Source organism: Electrona antarctica (assembly GCF_951216825.1).
Source record: "Electrona antarctica genome assembly, chromosome: 7".
NCBI lineage: Eukaryota > Metazoa > Chordata > Actinopteri > Myctophiformes > Myctophidae > Electrona > Electrona antarctica.
In genome coordinates, this window is record NC_136812.1 from 1,803,650 (window position 1) to 1,831,317 (window position 27,668).

Sequence of the window (27,668 nt, forward strand, 5' to 3'; positions counted from 1 at the left end):
GGATAAACCCTAAAGACCACAGAACATCCACTGGATGATTATTAGACCCTAAAGACCACAGAACATCCACTGGATGTTCAAAGTTCAGGGTTTCATTTCTTTTTTTGTGCAATAATTATCATGACAAAGATCTGGACTGGATGTGTGTGTGTGTGTGTGTGTGTGTGTGTGTGTGTGTGTGTGTGTGTGTGTGTGTGTGTGTGTGTGTGTGTGTGTGTGTGTGTGTGTGTGTGTGTGAAAGACATTGAATTGTTAGATTTGATTCATTAATGGTTTCTATAAGTTTGTTATAAAATGATTTTAGTGAAGTTAGACTTTGATGACATCACAATATAGAGCATAGCAGTGGGTGTGGTTTTCTGGACCCACTGGAAAATCGCCCATTCATTTTTCCCCATAGAGATTCACTAAAATATTTATACATGTATTTTTAAATATTATTTAACTGCATTAAAATATTTATATAAATTATTCTAAGCTTAGAATCGAGCCATCCATCATACTGGTGAATCATGACCATAAAACCTTTGATTCTGTGAATCAATTAAAAAAAAAAAAAAAGTTTGTAAATCTATGTGGGGAAAAATGAATTGGAGAGTTTTATGCTCTGTAGCTGTTCCACTGTATCCATGGCTCCCCCTAGTGACTGTTTATGGTACGTGCACGCTCCAGGCTCCAGCAGCGCTAGTGCACATGTGCACAACCCTTGTGTGTTCGCCCGCTGGACTGTTTGGCAACATGACTAATGACAACAAAACCAAATGGAATACAACCACCTTTAAAGGAATACAAAGCATTGTGTGAACACTGTTTATACCCTACACTGTTTACAGCAAATGACATCCGTACATAGAAGACATGCTGCTATATTATGAATTATTATTATCGGTACATAGACATGCTGTTATTAAACAGACCAACTCACTTTAATTAAATTACATTTGAATACATTTCTGATACTTGTTGCAAATGTATTTTATAGGCTACTAAGTGAATGCAAAAACATTGAATTACTGCTGTCAACTTTCAAAATAAAAAAGTATGAAGCTGACGTCTGCTATAGTAGGATATTCATATCATATGCATATTTATATAACAGTAAATTGAATGTTAACATTTATTTTAAAAAAAAAACCGAAAAGAGGCAGTGTTTTATTCTTTATAGAATGTTTAGTTGTAAACTGCACATTTAGCCTATTTTAAAGTCCGATGTACAAAAAGAACAAATCTACAAGCTATCAACGGGTCGCGATGCGACGTGTTGATATCTTGTAGATCTGCGCTGAACAGTAGCAATGCGGTGATTGGGTGAAGCAAGCTAGGATGCTGACGTCAAGTAGATTCTCTACATGTTGCCATGTCTGCTTATTATAAGCGACTTTGGGCTTCTTTATCTGTAAAGTTGCTTGTAAATATTGGTAGTTGTGGGTTGCGTTTTGGGGGCTTGTTTCTAAAGTGTAGTCACTTATTTTGGCTTGTTTCCTAATGTTGTTTAAACCAGTGATTCTCACATTTTCATGTCAAGGACCCCTAGAAAAACGACCCTGGCTACAATATCTAAAAACACATTTTGTGCCAGGGACCCCAACACCAGATTGGTGTCTATTATAATTTTTAATAGCAGATCTAAAAGCTCACAATGCGTCGTGAGCTTGTAGATCTGCTATTTTCAAATAGCCCCTAGACTAGAGTCACTTCTTTTGGGCTTGTTTTCATAGACCTGGTTGCTTGTTTCTCTTCCAGAACCTGGCAACACTGCTGCTACTCCACCGTCCTCTTCTCCTCAGTCAGAAGTATCGTCTGTCTGTAGGTAGTAGTACTGACTGATAGTGACTACTACCGTCTAAGTAGAGATACTCCAGAGGTGAATTTACAGTCTGAACTATTGAGAAACGGCCGTAGTTTTTCCAGGTAAGAGTCTTTGTTGCATAAACTATCGTGTCTTCGGGCTCTATGCATGCTAAATGTACCTTGATAATGCTAGCTAGCCTTTCGGGCCGAGTCTGGCTAGAGGTGAATCAACAACAGCCCAGTATGGAGTCTGTTGCAGCAGAGTTACTAAATTAACATTTACAATGAGTCAGAAGGTCCGTGGATGGAGGTAATGTAGCCTTGGCCGGGAGGCGAGCCCGGGTTACCCTAGCCGCAATTTGCAACTATAGATTTTTTTATAATGGGATGAATCTAGTTCCAATACCCTCCATTGACTCCACTCTCATCCATTTGCGTTTGCCATATGCTTGTCTTAAACGACATTAAACTCACCAACATTGCAGCTGTAGTCCAAGATTGAATTATCCTCTTTCAATCTGCCGAGCTTGTTTTTCATAAAAATCCCCCGTAGACATGTTATGAGCTACTTTCTGTCAAGACATCCTCTGCAGGTGATTATTTTTCTAAGTGCTGGAGTTTGGAAGCACTCGCCGTAAATCAACGGCCCTGTGTAGGCTACCACCTGTTTCGAATTTGCACATAATGCAGGAGGCAGCAGCGCGACCCGAACGAGTGCTTCCAAACTGCAGCACTTAGAAAAAGTATCACCTGCAGAGGATGTCTTGACAGAAAGTAGCTCATAACATGTCTACGGGGAATTTTTATGAAAAACAAGGTCGGCAGATTGAAAGAGGATAATTCAAGCTTGGACTACAGCTGCAATATTGGTGAGTTTAACCTCGTTTAAGACAAGCAGATCGCAAACGCAAATGGATGAGTGGGGAGTCAATGGAGGGTATTGCAACTCAAGATACATCCCATTATAAAAAAATCTAGAGTTGCAAATTGCGGCTAGGGTTACTCATTCCACAGGCCAAGTACGTTACCATGTGCAAACCATGTGCAACCCAGATTCGGCACAAACAAGGGATTAAATTAATTTCGCTCCTATGCCACCAAAATGTGGAACGCCCTACCAACAGTCATTAAGACATGCAAATCCCTTGACTCCTTCAAAACTGCTCTCAAAGGGTAGCCGCATTTTGCAACGCTAGATTTTTTTATAATGGGATGAATCTAGTGTTGCAATACCCTCCATTGACTCCCCACTCATCCAATTTGGTTTGCGATCTGCTTGTCTTAAACAACGTTACACTCACCAACATTGCAGCTGTAGTCCAAGCTTGAATTATACTCTTTCAATCTGCCGAGCTTGTTTTTCATAAAGTTCCACCGTAGACATGTTATGAGCTACTTTCTGTCAAGAAATTCTGTGCAGGTGATTCTTTTTCTAAGTGCTGGAGTTTGGAAGCACTCGTCGTAAATCACCGAACGGCCCTGTGTACCACCTGTTTCGAATTTGCACATAATGCTAACAAAAACAAACGAGTGCTTCCAAACTGCAACACAAAAGAATCACCTGCAGAGGATGTCTTGACAGAAAGTAGCTCATAACATGTCTACGGTGGATCTTTATGAAAAACAAGCTCGGCAGATTGAAAGAGAATAATTCAAGCTTGGACTACAGCTGCAATGTTGGTGAGTTTAACGTCGTTTAAGACAAGCAGATCGCAAACCAAATTGGATGAGTGGGAAGTCAATGGAGGGTTTTGCAACTCTAGATTCATCCCATTATAAAAACAACTAGAGTTGCAAATTGCGGCTACTCAAAGGGCACCTATGGACGGCTGCAATTCGAAACTGGCCCCCGTAAAATCTGAATCCCCTTTCCTCTCACTGTATATGTTTATTTTCCCTTTTTACCTCTTATGATGATTTATTTTTGACTATATAGTTGTGTATATTCGTACGTCTCTAAATGTTTTGATGAATTGAAAATGGTGGGCCCTATTGTAAACAAGTGTAATGCTTTATAGTGTCGTCCACTCACTGTTAACAGTTTTTGTATTGAGTTGTACTTGAAATGTACTGTAATTCTGCAAACTGTTAATAAATCAATCAATCAATCAAAGTCGACTGAAGAGCCCGATAACGCAGCACCGTATAGCCTACAGTAAGTCAAGACACATCCAATGTTGGCTATGTTGTTTTCCTAGGAACACAAGGAACACAACATAGCCAAGGACCCTCTATGTTGTTTTCCTAGGAACACAAGGAACACAACATAGCCAAGGACCCTCTATGTTGTTTTCCTAGGAACACAAGGAAAACCACATAGCCAAGGACCCTCTATGTTGTTTTCCTAGGAACACAAGGAAAACCACATAGCCAAGGACCCTCTATGTTGTTTTCCTAGGAACACAAGGAAAACCACATAGCCAAGGACCCTCTATGTTGTTTTCCTAGGAACACAAGGAAAACCACATAGCCAAGGACCCTCTATGTTGTTTTCCTAGGAACACAAGGAAAGCCACATAGCCAAGGACCCTCTATGTTGTTTTCCTAGGAACACAAGGAAAACCACATAGCCAAGGACCCTCTATGTTGTTTTCCTAGGAACACAAGGAAAACAACATAGCCAAGGACCCTCTATGTTGTTTTCCTAGGAACACAAGGAAAACCACATAGCCAAGGACCCTGCATTTAAAACAACAGCCAAGGACCCTGCATTTAAAAACATTCTGTAGGAACAACAAGATTTGTGTTGTTAAAATGTTTCAAAGTATATTACACATTTTGTCACTTTTCTTTTCCATGATTGTTTCGACAATAGCCGATCTACAAGCTCAGAATGTGTCTCGTTGCAACACAACTGAATGAGATGAAAGTACACAAATTAAATGTAGAAAAATGATTTTACATCATATTTGATTTGGCTTTTGTTCTAAACTAGAGGTACTAGACACTTTAGATTTATATTGAACTACTTTGAGACTGATCCGATACCGATATGGCATTTTTATGGCTGATTCCGATTTATATGGTGCATCCCTAAACAGTGTGCAGAATGGGTTCAGGTCAATGCTAGTACAGGTCAATACATCCCTAAACAGTGTGCAGAATGGGTTCAGGTCAATGCTAGTACAGGTCAATACATCCCTAAACAGTGTGTAGAATGGGTTCAGGTCAATACATCCCTAAACAGTGTGTAGAACGGGTTCAGGTCAATACATCCCTAAACAGTGTGTAGAATGGGTTCAGGCCAATACATCCCTAAACAGTGTGCAGAATGGGTTCAGGTCAATACATCCCTAAACAGTGTGCAGAATGGGTTCAGGTCAATACATCCCTAAACAGTGTGTAGAATGGGTTCAGGTCAATACATCCCTAAACAGTGTGTAGAATGGGTTCAGGTCAATACATCCCTAAACAGTGTGTAGAATGGGTTCAGGTCCATACATCCCTAAACAGTGTGCAGAATGGGTTCAGGTCAATACATCCCTAAACAGTGTGCAGAATGGGTTCAGGTCAATACATCCCTAAACAGTGTGCACAATGGGTTCAGGTCAATGCTAGTACAGGTCAATACATCCCTAAACAGTGTGCAGAATGGGTTCAGGTCAATGCTAGTACAGGTCAATACATCCCTAAACAGTGTGTAGAATGGGTTCAGGTCAATACATCCCTAAACAGTGTGCAGAATGGGTTCAGGTCAGTACATCCCTAAACAGTGTGCAGAATGGGTTCAGGTCAATACATCCCTAAACAGTGTGCAGAATGGGTTCAGGTCAGTACATCCCTAAACAGTGTGTAGAATGGGTTCAGGTCAATACATCCCTAAACAGTGTGCAGAATGGGTTCAGGTCAATACATCCCTAAACAGTGTGTAGAATGGGTACAGGTCAATACATCCCTAAACAGTGTGCAGAATGGGTTCAGGTCAATACATCCCTAAACAGTGTGCAGAATGGGTTCAGGTCAATACATCCCTAAACAGTGTGCAGAATGGGTTCAGGTCAATACTAGTACAGGTCAATACATCCCTAAACAGTATGCAGAATGGGTTCAGGTCAATGCTAGTACAGGTCAATACAAAATCTGCTACGAGGATAAAACCATGAAAAGCACTAAGACTTGATTGTTTGATCAGTTCATTTCATCAGAGCATTTAAAGACCTTATAAATATACACTATGCAAAAAAATAAATCACCATATACACAGTTAAAATTAAAACAGAGAAAAACACGTGTACAGTATGGACAAATATGGGTGGAGGAATTAACTTTTTACCGGAGCCAGTTTCGAATCGCAGCCGCCGTAAGTGCTCTTCGAGAGCGGTTTTGAAGGAGTCTAGGGATTCACATTTCTTAACATGATTCAATTTACGCTCACAGGAATGGTGGCACTGTACGCTCCCTGCTGCTTGAACTGAGACAGAACATTAAACACTCATTGGTTAATTTCCCCTTATTCACTTTACACTATTGTTCCTTGTGTAAACTTAAGTTAAGTGTGATTTCTTCCCTAATGCATGAATCCCATAATCTCCAGAGTCACATGTTGGAGAGTTGGGCTAACACCACTAGGTCTCCACTTATTAAAGTCCTTCCTTATTCACTTGATTTCAGAGCAGTGTGTGGAGTCCAGACTGCAGGTGAAGATGAACTCTCCAGACTCATAAGGACTACAATACCCATGATGCATCACTCCCAGGTGAAGATGGACTCTCCAGACTCAGCCAGGGACGTTTCTATTAAACAGGAAGCTGAAGACGTTTCTATTAAACAGGAAGCCAAATACGTTTCTATTAAACAGGAAGCTGAAGACGTTTCTATTAAACAGGAAACTGAAGACGTTTCTATTAAACAGGAAGCTGTAGACCAGCCACACCTCAGTAAGTTTCCTTTCTTTAATATTTTCATTTCTGTAGGGCTGCCACAATGTCTTATTTTCACTGTACAATAACAATGGCACATAATAATAGTCTGGTCGCTTGTGTCATTTCAAACCATTTTGGATTCTGTGCGAATGGAATCATGGATTTTCTGATTTGTCATTCTATGAAGTATTTGAAAGCTTAGCGTCTGCACTTACAAAACTGCAACATTACCATTACCATGTGAGACGCAATTTCTATCAGGTGTGAAAAATAGTTGCTCCGCTGACTGGCAGCGTGAACAAGACATTTGGTGCTGATCACTACAGTAGTTTGTGAAATTTGCCCCAGACACACCGGCAGACAGACTCACAGACCCATTGACAGACCCAGAGCTACGTCATGGATATCTTTTACATAGATTACATAGATACATAGATTACATAGATTGCTATAAAGCTACCATCGGTCCACATTTCAAGCTTTCATTGTCAGAAGTGCTTCTGTTTCATAACGTCATGCACTGAGTGGCAGGACTAATTTACTACCAGATCAGAGCTGCAGGTGTGAAGTATCCTGTTTTAAAATTGTTTTGGAATTTCATGATTCAAATAAAACATTTGCTGTAACCGTTATTCATTTTGGAGTTATAGTAACTAAATATGGGCGTCCGGTGGTCCAGGTGCATGCCACATTCTGTAGGCTATAGACCAGTGGTGTCAAACTGGCAATCCGCGGGCATTTTGCGGCCCGCGGAGCCGCCCAATGCGGCCCGCCGGCCATTCAAAAAATGAATGTAAAACGTGGGCACTCGTTTTTTTTTTTAAAGTGGTGTGTGGGCACACAAAGTGTTAATTGCTTAACAATGAACAGCTGAGTACCAGGAATGTGTGTGTGTGTCCCTCCCTCTCTCTCTCCCTCTCATAGCAGAAAAAATAATGCGTTCTCGTGAAACTGTGTTGCGTGTTCGCATCCCGTTCATGACGACATTTGCTGCATGTCTCTCTCCCTCTTTCCTGTGTATCTTCACTTGAAAAAAAATAAAGGCAGAAAAGCCAACAACAAACTGAATACACAACTTCAAATTTTTTTTGTATTTTGCGAAATCTTGCTAAACCGTTCAGAACAGTAATAACCTGTAGCTAGTAACGGTTTAATCAATCTTATCTTGTTAGGTAATAGCTCATTTTGTACATGGAACATGGAAGAAGAATGGATTTACATTGTAGGAATCCAGTGTTGACCATCATGTTATGTTTCTGCTCCTAGACATCCTGCACATGGTTGTGTGTAAAGAGGAGGTTTCTCCTGAACCGGAGAGGAGCCCCAGTCTGCTCCAGGAGGAACCAGAGCCTCCATACATTAAAGAAGAACAGGAGGAGCTTAATGAGGAACAGGAGCAGCTACTTCATAGACCAGAGTTACCTGTTGCGTCAATGTTGACATTACTAGCAGTGAAAGGTGAAGAAGAAAATGATGATGAGGAGGATGATAATGATGATGAAGACATATCTTCCCACTGCTCTGAAGTTGAAGTTGAACTTGAATCTGACACTGATGTCACTGAAGACAGTGATGATTGGGAGGAGACCAGTGAAGATGATGATGACGAACGGTGTGACAAGAGTTTCAGTGACTCGGGTTCCCTGAAGAAGCACCTTCGTGTCCACACTGGAGAAAAACCTTTCCAATGTAAATGTTGTAAAAAGAGTTTCACAAGGCCAGGTTCCCTGAAGATACACCTTCGTGTCCACACTGGAGAAAAACCTTTCCAATGTAAACATTGTAACAAGAGTTTCAGAACCTCGGGTCACCTGAACAGACACCAGCGTGTCCACACTGGAGAAAAACCTTTCCAATGTAAACATTGTAACAAGAGTTTCAGATTCTCAGATTCCCTGAACGCACACCAACGTGTCCACACTGGAGAAAAACCTTTCCACTGTAAACATTGTAACAAGAGTTATAGTGACTCAGGTTCCCTGACGAAGCACCAGCGTGTCCACACTGGAGAAAAACCTTTCCACTGTAAACATTGTGACATGAGTTTTAGTTTCATGTTTTCCCTGAAGATACACCTTCGTGTCCACACTGGAGAAAAACCTTTCCAATGTAAACATTGTAACAAGAGTTTCAGAACCTCGGGTCACCTGAACAGACACCAGCGTGTCCACACTGGAGAAAAACCTTTCCAATGTAAACATTGTGACAAGAGTTTCAGTCAATCAGGTTCCCTGAAGACGCACCAACGTGTCCACACTGGAGAAAAACTTTTCCAATGTAAACATTGTGACAAGAGTTTCATTCATTCACGTTCCCTGAACAATCACCAGCGTGTCCACACTGGAGAAAAACCTTTCCAATGTAAACATTGTAACAAGAGTTTCAGGACCTCGGGTATCCTGAAGACGCACCAACGTGTCCACACTGGAGAAAAACCTTTCCAATGTAAACATTGTGACAAGAGTTTCATTCATTCACGTTCCCTGAACAATCACCAGCGTGTCCACACTGGAGAAAAACCTTTCCAATGTAAACATTGTAACAAGAGTTTCAGGACCTCGGGTATCCTGTTCAGACACCAACGTGTCCACACTGGAGAAAAACCTTTCCAATGTAAACATTGTGACAAGAGTTTCAGTCATTCACGTTCCCTGAACAATCACCAGCGTGTCCACACTGGATAAAAAGCTTTCCACTGTAAACATTGTAACAAGATTTTTAGTACTCAGGTTCCCTGAAGAAGCACCAGCATGTCCACACTGGAGGAAAAACCTTTCCAATGTAAACATTGTAACAAGAGTTTCAGTGAGTCAGGTTCCCTGAAGAGACACCTTCGTGTCCACAGTTCTCACAGGACAAAAAAAAGATGTCCACTGCAAACGGTGTGACAAAAGTTTAAATATCAGGTCACTTGCTAAGACAACATGTTGCATTCACTCTATGAGGTAAAACAAAAATCCACTATAAATGAGCTCACTAGGAGGATCAAATGAAACAGCTGTATGTTCGTAGGAAGGTCGACAGACAAGGACAATATTATGGATTATTAAACTGCAACTATATTTTCAAAACAAATGTGGGTAAATTCTCCTTCTACAGCACGACCACCCAGACGTGGAATGTTCTGACCCCCTCCCTCAAAAAATGCAGATCACTTACATATTTTAAAACGGGCCTGAAAATCGGGGATCAGAACTATTAACGGAACGTTCCGTCATAAGGAATCCAGCCAGCAACTGCTTCTAGCCGCGTAATGTTCAGTCTGATAAGCTGTATTATTGATATCAAACCGGATCGCTGATTTGTATTCTTTTTTTGGCTTAGCCTTTCCTTCTTTAGTGATCTTAGACCGGGCAACCACGCTGCCGTCCACCTCCCATTATACAGGCTGACTAAAAAGCTGAATAACTCGAAATCTACGGAGCTCTCCGTGGTTTGGATAAAACGCGCGATCTTCGGAGGTCTTTGCTGATTATCCGGTGGTCTAGATGGAAACATTGGCGCTTTCTAGAGCAAGGATGGCTTCATTTTAGCTCGCTAGCATTGACGCTATTTATTTAGCATTAAACATGGACGCCTAAAACAGGATGTCAGTCCAGTGTGTGCTGCATCGAAATGGGCTCGGCAGTTTGAGGTTGGCTCTGCGTCCAGCAGGTGGCAGTATAAGTGTTAAGGGAATAATCTCCTTTACTTCTCTTTTAGCCAGACGTCTTATACTCCTCAAATGGAAACGAGTTTCTCCACCTACACATAACGGATGGATAAAGGACGTACTATTCTACCGTAAGCTTGAAAAGATTAGATTCTCACTTAATGGTTCCATGACAACTTTCCAGCAAACATGGACGCCCTTTGTGGACCGTGTAGAAACCCTGATGGTTGTCCCATGAGATGAGCAATATTTGAACTAGGTGGTCCCCCCCCCCCCCCCCCCCCCTGTATTATTTGTCCTCTTTCTCTAGTATTGTCTCTGCATCGGGGAAGAGTTGGTGGACGAGTGGGAAATGAGTGGTATCTAATATCTATGTATTACAAATGTACACAAATGTATGTTGACATGAACAAGGACCCCACATGGGAGGGGGAAACTATACAAAAAAAAAAAAAAAACAGGTGATCACCCCCTTCCTTTTCCCCACTCTGTACATAGTGTGTTGTTTTCCTGTAAGGATGTTGTTTTTTTATTATTGATATCGATGTTTTTTTTAGGGGCAAAGCTAGCCCCTCCTATGTCCACCTTTGTCTGTTTGTGTGAAGACAAACACGATGATTTGATTGGCTGATGTACATATTGAGGGTAAAAAGTGAGGGCAAAAACGTGAAGACGCCAAAAGCGATTGGCCGGAATGACATTTGTGATGATTTGATTGGCTGAGCATGGAATGTGATGTATGATGATAACAGCACCCCTCTCTTCACACAAGTGTGATTCTTGTTTTTCTTCATGTCTATGAATTGATTGCATAGGACCTAAATGGAAACAAGACCGCAAGGACGACTTTCTTTTTTCTTTTTTTTGTGCTATCCCTTCTGGAATCAGTGCTGGACTGAACTCTGTTGCTGTTTATACATTTATGTCTAATAAACTGTTCAATCAATCAATCGAGGCCTCCATTCTCCTGCTCCTTTGTTTACTTCTCATTTTAAACCCTTTATTTATTTATTTTTATATTTGTTATCCCCGGCTGGCCAGGGGGAGGCAGTTTAGAGACCAGGATTACTGCATGTTTTTTGTGTTGACACGGGGAGAACATGCAAACTCCACACAGAAAGGCCCTTTCGCCAACCTTGCCTCGGGTATGGGCACTGATGACCAGCACCCACAGTGTCCCGAGCGGGAATCGAACCCATGACCTTTTAGCTGTGAGGCGACGGCACTACCAACTGTGCCACCGTGCCCCCTTTGAACCCTTTAAAGGAGCATTCAGTGATTCCGGTGATTTGGAAAAAACCCTGGTCCGCCAGCAAGATATGCACATACACACGCACTACAGTGGGGGGGAAGTGCAACAGGCCAACAGCACGCACACCAAGGCCCGCTCCTGCTCGATCATGATTGGCGGAAGGCTCCTCTCATCCTGATTGGATGAAGACTTGGCCACCTAGCCAAAAACAAAACCTAAGGTTTTTTGACCCCAGGGGCTCACATTCGGACAGGGAGGAACTCCTTATATGGTCGGCACACACTATAGTTGGGAGGATTATCACAACAAAACGAAAAAAGAAGTGATATTTGAAGTGAAATCACTGAATATACCTTTAAAACACATATTCTTAACAAACCATTATTTTATGTTGACTTTATTTTCATTATTTGCTAGACTTAGAAGATGACATTACAGTGATGTATTGGCAAATTATTATTGCTGTTTTTACAGAATGTCGCCGTATTGATGTTTGATTAGAATCTCCTGAGACCCAGTGACATCACATCCTGTCCACAAGATGGAGGAGATCCTCTGCCGGTGACATCACATCCTGTCCACATGATGGAGGAGATCCTCTGCCAGTGACATCACATCCTGTCCACGTGATGTAGGAGATCCACATGGAAGCCTGGCCGTCATTAGACCCTGTGGCCCTTTTTGAAACCAGCTCCTCACCACTCGCCCTACACACTTCCACTCGGTTTGAGCATAGATTTATAAATAATAGAGACGGCACAGGAATTCCCCTCCCATCCGGTGCCGTCTCTATTATTTATATATCTATGCTCAAACCGAGTGGAAGTGTGTAGGGCGAGTGGTGAGGAGCTGGTTTCAAAAAGGGGGTTTGGCTGTTGTTTTGTTCCTGTTTGTTAGACCCTGTGGCTGTTGTTTTGTTCCTGTTTGTTAGACCCTGTGGCTGTTGTTTTGTTCCTGTTTGTTAGACCCTGTGGCTGTTGTTTTGTTCCCGTTTGTCAGACCCTGAGGCTGTTGTTTTGTTCCTGTTTGTCAGACCCTGTGGCTGTTGTTTTGTTCCTGTTTGTCAGACCCTGTGGCTGTTGTTTTGTTCCTGTTAGACCCTGAGGCTGTTGTTTTGTTCCTGTTAGACCCTGAGGCTGTTGTTTTGTTCCTGTTTGTCAGACCCTGTGGCTGTTGTTTTGTTCCTGTTAGACCCTGAGGCTGTTGTTTTGTTCCTGTTAGACCCTGAGGCTGTTGTTTTGTTCCTGTTAGACCCTGAGGCTGTTGTTTTGTTCCTGTTAGACCCTGAGGCTGTTGTTTTGTTCCTGTTTGTCAGACCCTGAGGCTGTTGTTTTGTTCCTGTTTGTCCACATGATGGAGGAGATCCTCTGCCAGTGACATCACATCCTGTCCACATGATGTAGGAGATCCACATGGAAGCCTGGCCGTCATTAGACCCTGTGGCCCTTTTTGAAACCAGCTCCTCACCACTCGCCCTACACACTTCCACTCGGTTTGAGCATAGATTTATAAATAATAGAGACGGCACAGGAATTCCCCTCCCATCCGGTGCCGTCTCTATTATTTATATATCTATGCTCAAACCGAGTGGAAGTGTGTAGGGCGAGTGGTGAGGAGCTGGTTTCAAAAAGGGGGTTTGGCTGTTGTTTTGTTCCTGTTTGTTAGACCCTGTGGCTGTTGTTTTGCTCCTGTTCGTTAGACCCTGAGGCTGTTGTTTTGTTCCCGTTTGTCAGACCCTGAGGCTGTTGTTTTGTTCCTGTTTGTCAGACCCTGAGGCTGTTGTTTTGTTCCTGTTTGTTAGACCCTGAGGCTGTTGTTTTGTTCCTGTTTGTCAGACCCTGAGGCTGTTGTTTTGTTCCTGTCAGACCCTGAGGCTGTTGTTTTGTTCCTGTCAGACCCTGAGGCTGTTGTTTTGTTCCTGTTAGACCCTGAGGCTGTTGTTTTGTTGTTTGTCAGACCCTGAGGCTGTTGTTTTGTTCCTGTTTGTTAGACCCTGTGGCTGTTGTTTTGTTCCTGTTTGTTAGACCCTGAGGCTGTTGTTTTGTTCCTGTTTGTCAGACCCTGAGGCTGTTGTTTTGTTCCTGTTTGTCAGACCCTGAGGCTGTTGTTTTGTTCCTGTTAGACCCTGAGGCTGTTGTTTTGTTGTTTGTCAGACCCTGAGGCTGTTGTTTTGTTCCTGTCAGACCCTGAGGCTGTTGTTTTGTTCCTGTTAGACCCTGAGGCTGTTGTTTTGTTCCTGTTAGACCCTGAGGCTGTTGTTTTGTTCCTGTTAGACCCTGAGGCTGTTGTTTTGTTCCTGTTTGTCAGACCCTGTGGCTGTTGTTTTGTTCCTGTTAGACCCTGTGGCTGTTATTTTGTTCCTGTTAGACCCTGTGGCTGTTGTTTTGTTCCTGTTAGACCCTGAGGCTGTTGTTTTGTTCCTGTTAGACCCTGTGGCTGTTGTTTTGTTCCTGTTAGACCCTGTGGCTGTTGTTTTGTTCCTGTTCATTAGACCCTGAGGCTGTTGTTTTGTTCCTGTTAGACCCTGTGGCTGTTGTTTTGTTCCTGTTCATCAGACCCTGTGGCTGTTGTTTTGTTCCTGTTAGACCCTGTGGCTGTTGTTGTGTTCCTGTTTGTCAGACCCTGAGGCTGTTGTTTTGTTCCTGTTTGTCAGACCCTGAGGCTGTTGTTTTGTTCCTGTTAGTCAGACCCTGTGGCTGTTGTTTTGCTCCTGTTTGTTAGACCCTGTGGCTGTTTTGTTCCTGTTCATCAGACCCTGTGGCAGAAGAAAACTAGAGGGTGGGCAAAGGTTTACCACAAAGTGATTCTGTGCACTTTTTTACATGCACGCATCCGCCTGCGTGACGGCAGACCACTGTCGCTTTGGCAGATTCTGTATTGGCCATATATGGAGCGTGTCTTGAGTGTACAGGGTTTGATGAGGTCAGATCAACATATGGACTGTCAGAACAGAAGGTCAGCTCCATTATATGGAGATCTAAGGGTGGCAGCGGGGACAGTGTCTTGAGTGTCGGCCGGCCGGACGGACGGACTGGTTTTGCAGGTAAGTGGGTCTTATGATCAAAATAAGAACATTTATATTGGTGTGTAAAAGAATCCAATCGAAATGATGAGTTTAACATTGGGTTTTTAGCTTCTCTGTTTCCTACCTTTTGTTACCGTCCTGATAATGAATAATTATGCTTCCGTTTTCATTCCATTCATTTATTTATGTATACTGTATTTATTTATTTATTTATGAACGGGTTTTAATACTAAGTTGGCAAACAGTCTTTGTGTCCATATGAGGTGGTCAGAAGGTGGCGTTTTGATCCGTTTCCTGTTCCTGCCTCGTTGTGCGCAGCACTGACGACATTCTGACGACATCCTGACAATCTACTGAACTGCCAATGGAAGATCCCCAAATGGCACAACTGTAGTACTAGGAGTTATTATTCCTCATTATGGGAGGTACCAGGAGGTACCAGTAGTCATTCTGGGTACTCTGGGAGGTACCATGGAGGTACCGGGAGTCATTCATCATTCTGGGTACCATGGGAGGTACCAGGAGGTACCGGGAGTCATTCTGGGTACCCTGGGAGGTACCGGGAGTCATTCATCATTCTGGGTACCATGGGAGGTACCGGGAGTCATTCTGGGTACCCTGGGAGGTACCGGGAGTCATTCATCATTCTGGGTACTATGGGAGGTACTAGGAGTTACCAGGTAGCTGCCATATTGTCACTCGTCGTCAAAGTGAGCCGGATACCAGTAGCTGTCCTTCCTCTCTCGGCTGCGGGACGCTCCTCTGCTCTCCTCGTAGAGCTTCTTCTGCAGGCGAACCTTCCGGATCCTGGAGACCTGCGCGGCAGCCAGCGAGATCATACACACCTGGAGGTAACGACAACACAACATAATAAACCGTGTGTGTGTGGGTGGGTGTGTGTGTGTGTGTGTATGGGGGGGGGGGGGGGCATAGCATAGTGTAGCGGACCGGCTGGATAATAATTTGGGTAAAGCCGACTGATGAGTTTGACGTTTCTCTTTATTCAGAACCTAACGTAGAAACTGGAAAAAGGACATAACATACATAGGCTACATCAATATAACATTCCATAATCAAAAGGCATAATACATTTTCCATAACATCCATGAGCATATACATCACAAAACTATACAATATTTAATCCATCATATCAACATGCAATATAAAAATAAATAACCCTCAGACAATACAAACAACAATAAGACTAATTATCAATATCCCTCATACAAGATTGACCAACAATAAAAGTATCACCGTTTCCCCCTTCCAGCTCGGTGCTAAAGTGGCTTGTGCAAAACTGTTCTGTTCCAGGGCTCGTTTGGGCCTCCGTCCTTCCTTTACAGGCTCGTTTGGGCCTCCCTCCTTCCTTTACAGGCTCATTTGGGCCTCCGTCCTTCCTTTACAGGCTCGTTTGGGCCTCCGTCCTTCCTTTACAGGCTCATTTGGGCCTCCGTCCTTCCTTTACAGGCTCGTTTGGGCCTCCGTCCTTCCTTTACAGGCTCGTTTGGGCCTCCGTCCTTCCTTTAGAGGCTCGTTTGGGCCTCCGTCCTTCCTTTACAGGCTCGTTTGGGCCGCCGTCCTTCCTTTACAGGCTCGTTTGGGCCTCCGTCCTTCCTTTAGAGGCTCGTTTGGGCCTCCGTCCTTCCTTTACAGGCTCGTTTGGGCCTCCGTCCTTACATTACATTACATTACAGTCATTTAGCAGACGCTTTTATCCAAAGCGACTTACAATAAGTGTATTCAACATAGGTAGGGAACAAAAACTACTAATCACCAGAAGTCTTTAGTGCATTTTCTGCAAAAACAAGCAACCAAGAGTATACCTAGCGCTAAGGTAAAAGTGCAATATATCAGCTACCTATTTCCTTAACCGGATGAGACAAAATAGCTAAATCAAATGAGCATGAGCTAAAACAATTAAGTGTATCGACTAAACAAGATCCAATAAACAATACAACAATAGAAAACAAACGTTCGTACAACTAGTTAACAACAAGTAGGTCCGGCAGAGAGGAAGGGTAGTGTTTCCTGAAGAGGTGGGTTTTCAACCTGCGGCGAAATATGGGCAGTGACTCTGCTGTCCTAACATCAGTGGGGAGTTCATTCCACCACTGTGGGGCCAGAACAGAAAAGAGTCGTGACCGTGTGGATCGGCCAGAAGGACCCTTGAGTGACGAGGCAATCAGTCGCCCCGAGGTGGCAGACCGAAGTGGTCGGGCAGGGGTGTAGGCATCGACCATAGCCCGGAGATAGGAAGGAGCTGTTCCTTTCACTGCCCTATAGGCTAACACCAGGGTTTTGAACTGGATGCGGGCCGCTACGGGGAGCCAGTGTAGAGAACGGAGAAGGATGGTTGTGTGGGAGAACTTGGGGCGGTTGAACACCAGACGAGCCGCAGCTTTCTGAACAAGCTCCAGAGGTCTGATGGCAGATGCCGGAGCACCAGCAAGGAGGGAGTTGCAGTAGTCCAGGCGGGAGATGACGAGAGCCTGGATGAGCACCTGGGCTGCCTTCTCCGTGAGGAAGGGGCGAATCCTCCTGATGTTGTAGAGGAGGAATCTGCAGGACCTTGTCACTGATGCGATGTTTGCCGAGAACGTCAGTTGATCGTCCAGGGTCACACCCAGATTTTTCGCAGTCCGAGTTGAGGTCACCACAGCATTATCAATGGTGATGGCCATGTCTCGGTGCGGACAGCCCTTCCCCGGGAGGAACATCAGCTCGGTCTTGTCCAGGTTGAGCTTCAGGTGGTTTGTCGACATCCACGCCGAGATGTCAGCCAGACAAGCAGCAATGCGTGCCTCCACTTGGGTATCAGAGGGGGGGAATGAGAGGATCAGCTGGGTGTCATCGGCATAGCAGTGGTAGGAAAAGCCATGGGAGTGGATGACAGCACCCAGAGATGTAGTGTAGAGAGAGAAAAGAAGAGGACCCAGAACCGAGCCTTGGGGAACCCCAGTTGTGAGCCTGTGTGGTTCTGACACAGACCCTCTCAGCATCACCTGGTAGGAGCGACCCGTCAGGTAGGATGCAAACAGGGAGAGTGCAGAGCCTGAGACACCCATCCCCTCGAGGGTGGAGAGGAGGATCTGATGGTTCACCGTGTCGAACGCTGCAGACAGGTCCAGGAGTATCAGGACGGAGGAGAGAGAGTTCGCTCTAGCGGCATGGAGCGACTCCGTCACTGCCAGCAGGGCAGTCTCTGTCGAGTGACCCACTTTGAAACCAGACTGGTTGGAGTCCAGGAGGTTGTTCTGGTGGAGATAGGAGGACAGTTGTTTAAAGACAGCACGTTCGAGAGTTTTAGATAGGAAGGATAGAAGGGAAACCGGTCTGTAGTTCTTGATCTCAGAGGGGTCAAGTGTCGGTTTCTTCAGGAGGGGGGTGACTCTGGCAGTCTTGAAAGTAGAGGGAAAGTAGCCAGATGTCAGAGAGGTGTTAATAAGGTGGGTTAAGAAGGGAAGAAGTTCAGGTGCAATAGACTGCAACAGAGTGGATGGGACCGGGTCCAGAGAGCATGAGGTGGGGCGACTAGAGGTAACAAGGAGAAGGACCTCGTTAGGGGAGAGGGGAGAGAAGTGGGATAGAGAGGGGATGGGGGGGGGAAGAGGAGTAGATGAAGGTAGAGAGGGGGGGGTGGCAGGCAGACGGGTGTGGGCAGTGCGCAGGGCACCAGCCGGGGGAGGAGGGAAGGAGGATCGGATATCGTTCACCTTCTTGTCAAAGAAGTTGGCGAAATCGTCAGGGAGGAGGGACGACGAGGAGGGAGGAGGGGGTGGTGGTTGTAGGAGAGAGGAGAAAGTTTCAAAGAGTTTTTTAGGGTTGGAAGCAGAAGCCTGAATTTTAGTGCAGAAAAAAGCAGCTTTAGCAGCTGATAGAGAGGAGGAAAAAGTAGAAATGAGAGATTGGAAGGTGAGAAGGTCCTCCGGGAGGTTGCCCTTTCTCCATTTGCGCTCAGCCGCTCTCAGGCTCCGTCTCTCAGTCCGCACTGAGTCCGACAACCAGGGGGCAGGTGGAGTTTGGCGTGCAGGCCTGGTGGTGAGGGGACAGAGATGGTCGAGAGAAGAGGATAGAGTAGAGAAAAGAAGATCTGTGGCGGTATCAGGGGATAGAAGAGCAAAGGATTCAGGGGCAGGGAGAGCAGAGAGAACAGAAGAGGAAAGATCAGTGGAGGAAAGTGAGCGAAGATTGTGACGTGAGGAAATCATGTGGGTAGGGAGGGGCTGTGAGGGGGGAGAGGAGAGAGAGAGAGAGTAGGACATGAAGTAGTGATCAGAGAGTTTCTTACCCTTTTCACTGGAAAGAGGAGTGACAGACAGGTTAGCAATAGAGCAGCCTCTGGTGAAGATCAGGTCCAGTTGGTTGCCCGCCTCATGGGTAGGAGGAGAGCCTTTAGAGGCTCGTTTGGGCCTCCGTCCTTCCTTTACAGGCTCGTTTGGGCCTCCGTCCTTCCTTTAGAGGCTCGTTTGGGCCTCCGTCCTTCCTTTACAGGCTCGTTTGGGTCTCCGTCCTTCCTTTACAGGCTCGTTTGGGCCTCCGTCCTTCCTTTAGAGGCTCGTTTGGGCCTCCGTCCTTCCTTTAGAGGCTCGTTTGGGCCTCCGTCCTTCCTTTGCGGTCTGACTGTCCGTCCGTCCGTCGGTCCGTCCTTCCCTTCCTCAAATAAACTTCTCCATGTTTGCCATTGCCATTCCTCTCTTGTGGCAAATCTGGCAATATCTGTTCCTCTACCAGCGAGGTGGGCAAGTGACAGTTTTATGAGCTAATGCCTCCTTCTAGCCCCATACTGGGTGTCAGCACCACACAGGTGATCTTGATCTGTGTAATCAGTACCAGTTTGTGCAGGAAAGAGTCAAAATAAGGCCTGAGACCTGACATTTGGACAGAAAGCCTTTCAAAATAAAAGCCTTAGGGACAACACATTGTGACAATTGGAACCCTCCCATGTGGGTCCGTTACACATAGCCTTCCTCCAGCAGCAGCTGTGTGTGTGTGTGTGTGTGTGTGTGTGTGTGTGTGTGTGTGTGTGTGTGTGTGTGTGTGTGTGTGTGTGTGTGTGTGTGTGTGTGTGTGTGTGTGTGTGTGTGTGTGTGTGTGTGTGTGTGTGTGTGTGTGTGGCATAGCATAGAACTATCTCATCATTGACATGCAGAAAAAGTAGGCTACTGTTGTCTTAGCTTTGTGACTGACCAATGAGAAGCAGATTGTATTGTATGCAAAGGAACTATGTGTCTGTCACAAATAAAAGTTCTGTCCTGCAAGCCCATGTCATGTGAACAACACAGACAAGGCAGCTGTGCGCGCGGTGAGTCCTGCAAATTAAATTGACCCAATATTAATTTGTACAACCTAGCAAAGCATAAGATATGATGGTTGGTCTCTCTTTAAGAGATAAGCCATTGCATACAGGTTCTCAAACTTTTAAATTTCAAGGACCCCCGTAACTCTGATTCTGATTCCATTTGTACAGAGTTAAAACTTATAAAAGGGTCCATTTGGTTCCATTTGTACACTCTCAGAGTTACAGACCTGTAATGGTCCATTTGGGTCCATGTGTTACACTCTCAGAGTTACAGACCTGTAATGGTCCATTTGGGTCCATGTGTTACACTCTCAGAGTTACAGACCTGTAATGGTCCATTTGGGTCCATGTGTTACACTCTCAGAGTTACAGACCTGTAATGGTCCATTTGGGTCCATGTGTTACACTCTCAGAGTTACAGACCTGTAATGGTCCATTTGGGTCCATGTGTTACACTCTCAGAGTTACAGACCTGTAATGGTCCATTTGGGTCCATGTGTTACACTCTCAGAGTTACAGACCTGTAATGGTCCATTTGGGTCCATGTGTTACACTCTCAGAGTTACAGACCCGTAATGGTCCATTTGGGTCCATGTGTTACACTCTCAGAGTTACAGACCTGTAATGGTCCATTTGGGTCCATGTGTTACACTCTCAGAGTTACAGACCTGTAATGGTCCATTTGGGTCCATGTGTTACACTCTCAGAGTTACAGACCCGTAATGGTCCATTTGGGTCCATGTGTTACACTCTCAGAGTTACAGACCTGTAAGGGTCCATTTGGTTCCATGTGTTACACTCTCAGAGTTACAGACCTGTAATGGTCCATTTGGGTCCATGTGTTACACTCTCAGAGTTACAGACCTGTAATGGTCCATTTGGTTCCATTTGTACACTCTCAGAGTTACAGACCTGTAAGGGTCCATTTGGGTCCATGTGTTACACTCTCAGAGTTACAGACCTGTAAGGGTCCATTTGGGTCCATGTGTTACACTCTCAGAGTTACAGACCTGTAATGGTCCATTTGGGTCCATGTGTTACACTCTCAGAGTTACAGACCTGTAATGGTCCATTTGGGTCCATGTGTTACACTCTCAGAGTTACAGACCTGTAATGGGTCCATTTGGAACCCCCTCAAGGAACCATGAGGGTCCCTGGATCACACCTTTGAGAGCCACTACTTTAAATAAATACATAACTATTTATAGAGCGTGTGTGTGTGTGTGTGTGTGTGTGTGTGTGTGTGTGTGTGTGTGTGTGTGTGTGTGTGTGTGTGTGTGTGTGTGTGTGTGTGTGTGTGTGTGTGTGTGTGTGTGTGTGTGTGTGTGTGTGTGTGTGTGTGTGTGTGTGTGTGGCTTAGCGTACCTCCAGCAGCAGCAGGCCAGCGGTGACTCCTCCCACCAGCAGGGCGTTGGTTCCCGCCCAGCGGAGGATGCTGCTCAGACAGCCTGCAGTGTGGACGTCCTCTGCTGCCCCCTGCTGGTCAGCCTCCTGCACGCCGTACCCACACATGGTGTTCAACACCGTCTGGAACGTGACCATATATGGTGTTATTCAACAGTGGTTCCCAAAGTGGGGTCCGGGGACCCCCAGGGGTCCTTGAGGTAGTTCCACGGGGTCCCCCAGCTAAATGATAGTTTGCAACCAAATGGACCCTTATGGGTTTGTAACTCTGAGAGTGTACAAATGGAACCAAATGGAACCTTGATTCCATGTGTACACTCTCAGAGTTAAATTAACATTTATTTTACAATATAAATTGGCGTCTCAGAGATATAAATACCATTTATTGGGGGTCCGTAGACTAATGCATGTCAAACTGGGGGTCCTTGAAATTAAACGGCTTGAGAATCACTGCTAGAGCCGTAAAAAACATCTCTTATGGGGGGTCCTTGGTATATCTTTTCCAATGGGGGTCCGTGGGGCTAATTGGTGTCAATTTGGGGGTCCGTGACATGAACAAGTTTGGGAACCACTGGTCTACAAGGACAGCAGAGGGGGGACTAAGTCACTGTTTTAAGTACAAGTTTCAAGTCAAAACTGACAAGTCCCAAGTACAGTCCAAGTCTTCATAGTTTTGCTTCGAGTCCCGGACATGTCCTAAGCTTGTTGGATGGGTTCAATTTACTTGAGAAGACGAGTGAGGACTCAAGTCGACTCAAAGTATTTTCATTTGTATTTGATCAAGTCTGAAGTCATCAAATGTGTGACTCGAGTTCAAGTGCAGTTTCAAGTCCAACACCTCTGGACAGTATAGTCTATTATAGTCGCAGTCAGGTGTGACCTGTGTCTCTGTCACCTGGTTCTGTATCTTCAGACAGCAGGAGAAAGGGTTTCTCGTACCTGTCCCAGTGTCTTCAGACAGCAGGAGAAAGGTTTTACTTGTACCTGGTTCTGTGTCTTCATTCAGACAGCAGGAGAAAGGGTTTCTTGTACCTGGTTCATAGAGGGTATGCGCATGCATACAGTGAATGGAAAATCGAGTGGCAAAGTGAGTTTAACGTAGTTTAATGTCGTCTAATGCAATCAGATAGGACTTTTCTGTTTGGATGTATGGGCTGTCAAGGCCAGAAAGTAGTTTTTGTGCCACTCAGTAGGTGTCCCCACATTACTTCCGGGTATGACTATGATGTCATGCGCATACCCCCTATCCATATAGACAGCAGGAGAAATGTTTTCTTGTACCTGGTTCAGTGTGCTCAGGCAGCAGGAGAAAGGGTTTCTCGTACCTGTTTCTGTATCTTCAGACAGAAGGAGAAAGGTTTTCTTGTACCTGTTTCTGTATCTTCAAACAGAAGGAGAAAGGGTTTCTTGTACCTGGTTCTGTCTCCTCAGACAGCAGGAGAAAGGGTTTCTTGTACCTGGTTCTGTATCTTCAGACAGCAGGAGAAAGGGTTTCTTGTACCTGGTTCTGTATCTTCAGACAGCAGGAGAAAGGGTTTCTCGTACCTGTTCCAGTGTCTTCAGACAGCAGGAGAAAGGTTTTACTTGTACCTGGTTCCGTGTCTTCAGACAGAAGGAGAAAGAGTTTCTTGTACCTGGTTCTGTATCTTCAGACAGCAGGAGAAAGGGACTCCACAGGCCTCCACGCTGGGGTTTTCATCCGAGCAGCGGAAGTAGACGTTCTCCGACCAGTCCTTGTAGCTCTGAACGCCACAGCACTGGAACTGAGCCAGGTAGCACACACACACACACACACACACACACACACACACACACACACACACACACACAGTGATGTTCAGACATAAACATGAGTTGGTGTTACGTTTTAGCATTTGGACAGACAGACAGACAGACAGACAGACAGACAGACAGACTTTCTTCTGGATGAAGTCGATGACGTTCTCCAGGTCCAGGTCGTCACGGTAACGGACCACAGCTTTCCTCATGAACTTCTCTGTCCTGTCAATCACCTGAGGAGACAGGAAGTCAATCACCTGAGGCCACAGGAAGTCCTGATCACAGCGATTAGAATCACTTAGAGGCGGCTACGTTTGGTGCAGAGAGTATGTCTAAACAAACAGGTAGACGAGTAACTGCAGACCACACATGGGCAACTGGTGGCCCGTGGGCCACATGCGGCCCCACCTTCACTTAATGCGGACCTCAGGTTAATATCAACTGGTGACCCGGGGGCCACATGCGGCCCCCACCTTCACTTAATGTGGCCCTCAGGTTAATTTCAGAATACTGATTGATTTGTAAACATGACCCACTTTAATTACGTCAGTCTAAATTATTAGCTTAATGAGTAGTGTTAATGTTATTGTCGTTTTTATGTCCAATGTATTTGTATGTAGGCTAGTTTATAAGGTTTACATAACTATAATTTAAGTCATTTGAAAGGCATTTGAAATTAAATACAGATGTTTTACTTTTCAGGATTCCAATTGAAAAATAGCAAAACATTATTCAGGATTTCACTTCAAATAATAGCAATAGCATAGCTATTTTTGCTGAGACAGAAATATGCAATGTGGCTCATCTGGAGTGAGTGTGGAAATATAGTGACCCTCTCCATCGTCTAAGTTGCCCACCCTGACACCCTGCCACCCGGGGGCGCCATGTTGTGGAGAGTGACCTCATAAGGGAACATGTTGTGGAGAGTGACCTCATAAGGAGACATGTTGTGGAGAGTGACCTCATAAGGGAACATGTTGTGGAGAGTGACCTCATAAGGGAACATGTTGTGGAGAGTGACCTCATAAGGAGACATGTTGTGGAGAGTGACCTCATAAGGGAACATGTTGTGGAGAGTGACCTCATAAGGGAACATGTTGTGGAGAGTGACCTCATAAGGGGACAAGTTGTGGAGAGTGACCTCATAAGGGAACATGTTGTGGAGAGTGACCTCATAAGGGAACATGTTGTGGAGAGTGACCTCATAAGGGGACAAGTTGTGGAGGTGACCTCATAAGGGAACATGTTGTGGAGAGTGACCTCATAAGGGAACATGTTGTGGAGAGTGACCTCATAAGGGAACATGTTGTGGAGAGTGACCTCATAAGGGAACATGTTGTGGAGAGTGACCTCATAAGGGGACAAGTTGTGGAGAGTGACCTCATAAGGGAACATGTTGTGGAGAGTGACCTCATAAGGAGACATGGTGTGGAGAGTGACCTCATAAGGGAACATGTTGTGGAGAGTGACCTCATAAGGGAACATGTTGTGGAGAGTGACCTCATAAGGGAACATGTTGTGGAGAGTGACCTCATAAGGAGACATGGTGTGGAGAGTGACCTCATAAGGGAACATGTTGTGGAGAGTGACCTCATAAGGGAACATGTTGTGGAGAGAGACATGTTGTGGAGAGTGACCTCATAAGGGAACATGTTGTGGAGAGTGACCTCATAAGGGAACATGTTGTGGAGAGTGACCTCATAAGGGAACATGTTGTGGAGAGTGACCTCATAAGGAGACATGTTGTGGAGAGTGACCTCATAAGGGAACATGTTGTGGAGAGTGACCTCATAAGGGAACATGTTGTGGAGGTGACCTCATAAGGAGACATGGTGTGGACAAACCAATAGATGTCTATTGTCTACGTAGAAGAGCCGCCATTGGATTGAAGCCCCATGAAGTGAATGGAGTTTGCGTAACTGACCTATCAGTGAACAGGTAACACTCACCTTATCTGTGAACAGGTAACCTTAACACTGACCTTATCGGTGAACAGGTAACCTTAACACTCACCTTATCGGTGAACAGGTAACCTTAACACTCACCTTATCTGTGAACAGGTAACCTTAACACTCACCTTATCGGTGAACAGGTAACCTTAACACTGACCTTATCGGTGAACAGGTAACCTTAACACTCACCTTATCGGTGAACAGGTAACCTTAACACTGACCTTATCGGTGAACAGGTAACCTTAACACTCACCTTATCGGTGAACAGGTAACCTTAACACTCACCTTATCAGTGAACAGGTAACCTTAACACTCACCTTATCGGTGAACAGGTAACCTTAACACTGACCTTATCGGTGAACAGGTAACCTTAACACTCACCTTATCGGTGAACAGGTAACCTTAACACTGACCTTATCGGTGAACAGGTAACCTTAACACTCACCTTATCGGTGAACAGGTAACCTTAACACTCACCTTATCAGTGAACAGGTAACCTTAACACTCACCTTATCGGTGAACAGGTAACCTTAACACTCACCTTATCAGTGAACAGGTAACCTTAACACTCACCTTATCAGTGAACAGGTAACCTTAACACTCACCTTATCGGTGAACAGGTAACCTTAACACTGACCTTATCGGTGAACAGGTAACCTTAACACTCACCTTATCAGTGAACAGGTAACCTTAACACTCACCTTATCAGTGAACAGGTAACCTTAACACTGACCTTATCGGTGAACAGGTAACCTTAACACTCACCTTATCGGTGAACAGGTAACCTTAACACTGACCTTATCGGTGAACAGGTAACCCAGCACTGCAGCTGCTACCTGGACCAGTAGAATGATCACCAGGATACCTAGGAACTGAACACATGAGATGTTAGTACACACGCAGGCACGTACGCACACACGCAGGCAGGCAGGCAGCTAGGCACGCACGCACGCACATCACACAACACTCAACGCACACACACACACACACACACTATGCATGTGACACCCTGTGACCCCCATGTGTAAGTAATTCGGGGGGGGGGGTATTTCATTTATTTTTTTCTGCAACAAACGGTTAAACTTTTTTGCATTTGCAGCGCCCTCTATGGATGAAAATGGAATTGCTTTTGGCTTTTGGTTGATTCATTAAACCACATCTGATTCTAATTTCTGTACCAATTCTTGAGAGATTTGGACAAAATCTGTAGGAGGAAGAGCAAGAAGTGTGTTTTGGAGAAAATTCAAAATGGCGGAAAATCTATCCTGACGGAAATGGGCGTGGCCTATAGGGGGAGATGCGGCGTGGCCCAAGGAATCCAAGGAACAAGACATTTAGATTTTACGACCTACGGTGCAAGAGTTAGAAGCCAAAACGTAAAGTGGGCTGTTATAGCGCCACCATGAGGCCGACCGATGAAAGTGGCAGCGGTGGCCGAACAGTGGCAGCGGTGGCCGAACGGTTTGCGGAGCGGTCTTGATACCGGAAGGTCGCCAGTTCGTATCCCCGGACCGGCACGTTAAAATTACCACCGCTGAAGTGCCCTTGAGCAAGGCATTGAACCACTACCATGAAATGTTCTATGAGCAGGGCCTGGCTGGAAACAAGTATCTGATGCTTAGTCCAGTTACCCTGGGTAAATATAATGTTCTATGAGCAGGGCCTGGCTGGAAACAAGTATCTGATGCTTAGTCCAGTTACCCTGGGTAAATATAATGTTCTATGAGCAGGGCCTGGCTGGAAACAAGTATCTGATGCTTAGTCCAGTTACCCTGGGTAAATATAATGTTCTATGAGCAGGGCCTGGCTGGAAACAAGTATCTGATGCTTAGTCCAGTTACCCTGGGTAAATATAATGTTCTATGAGCAGGGCCTGGCTGGAAACAAGTATCTGATGCTTAGTCCAGTTACCCTGGGTAAATATAATGTTCTATGAGCAGGGCCTGGCTGGAAACAAGTATCTGATGCTTAGTCCAGTTACCCTGGGTAAATATAATGTTCTATGAGCAGGGCCTGGCTGGAAACAAGTATCTGATGCTTAGTCCAGTTACCCTGGGTAAATATAATGTTCTATGAGCAGGGCCTGGCTGGAAACAAGTATCTGATGCTTAGTCCAGTTACCCTGGGTAAATATAATGTTCTATGAGCAGGGCCTGGCTGGAAACAAGTATCTGATGCTTAGTCCAGTTACCCTGGGTAAATATAATGTTCTATGAGCAGGGCCTGGCTGGAAACAAGTATCTGATGCTTAGTCCAGTTACCCTGGGTAAATATAATGTTCTATGAGCAGGGTCTGGCTGGAAACAAGTATCTGATGCTTAGTCCAGTTACCCTGGGTAAATATAATGTTCTATGAGCAGGGCCTGGCTGGAAACAAGTATCTGATGCTTAGTCCAGTTACCCTGGGTAAATATAATGTTCTATGAGCAGGGCCTGGCTGGAAACAAGTATCTGATGCTTAGTCCAGTTACCCTGGGTAAATATAATGTTCTATGAGCAGGGCCTGGCTGGAAACAAGTATCTGATGCTTAGTCCAGTTACCCTGGGTAAATATAATGTTCTATGAGCAGGGCCTGGCTGGAAACAAGTATCTGATGCTTAGTCCAGTTACCCTGGGTAAATATAATGTTCTATGAGCAGGGCCTGGCTGGA

At 45.0% G+C, this 27,668-nt stretch overlaps 2 protein-coding genes across 2 annotated transcripts in view; one reads left to right on the plus strand and one right to left on the minus strand.

Annotated features, from left to right (window-relative positions):
- The first annotated feature begins 1,768 nt into the window (after positions 1-1,768).
- Positions 1,769-11,245, plus strand: LOC306926925 (uncharacterized protein). The gene is made up of 3 exons (XM_079506436.1): positions 1,769-1,911; positions 6,403-6,668; positions 7,920-11,245. Exons 2-3 carry the CDS (start codon positions 6,470-6,472, stop codon positions 9,335-9,337), a joined length of 1,617 nt encoding a protein of 538 aa, XP_079362562.1. The 5' UTR covers positions 1,769-1,911; positions 6,403-6,469; the 3' UTR covers positions 9,338-11,245.
- A 4,032-nt stretch (positions 11,246-15,277) lies between these two features.
- LOC306927324 (tetraspanin-33-like) overlaps positions 15,278-27,668 on the minus strand; it is a gene marked incomplete at both ends in the record, with an annotated part of 14,340 nt that continues 1,949 nt past the window's right edge. The window contains 5 exons of the mRNA XM_079507037.1: positions 15,278-15,427; positions 21,247-21,408; positions 22,920-23,048; positions 23,202-23,297; positions 25,814-25,888. Coding sequence (XP_079363163.1) covers positions 15,278-15,427; positions 21,247-21,408; positions 22,920-23,048; positions 23,202-23,297; positions 25,814-25,888 — 612 coding nt within the window. The remainder of the gene's footprint in view (positions 15,428-21,246; positions 21,409-22,919; positions 23,049-23,201; positions 23,298-25,813; positions 25,889-27,668) is intronic.

Coding starts and splice junctions, on each gene's coding strand:
- LOC306926925 (XM_079506436.1), top strand. CDS start 6,470: ATGATGCATCACTCCCAGGTGAAGATGGACTCTCCAGACTCAGCCAGG. Junction 6,669..7,919: donor TGTAGACCAGCCACACCTCA/GTAAGTTTCCTT, acceptor TTCTGCTCCTAG/ACATCCTGCACATGGTTGTG.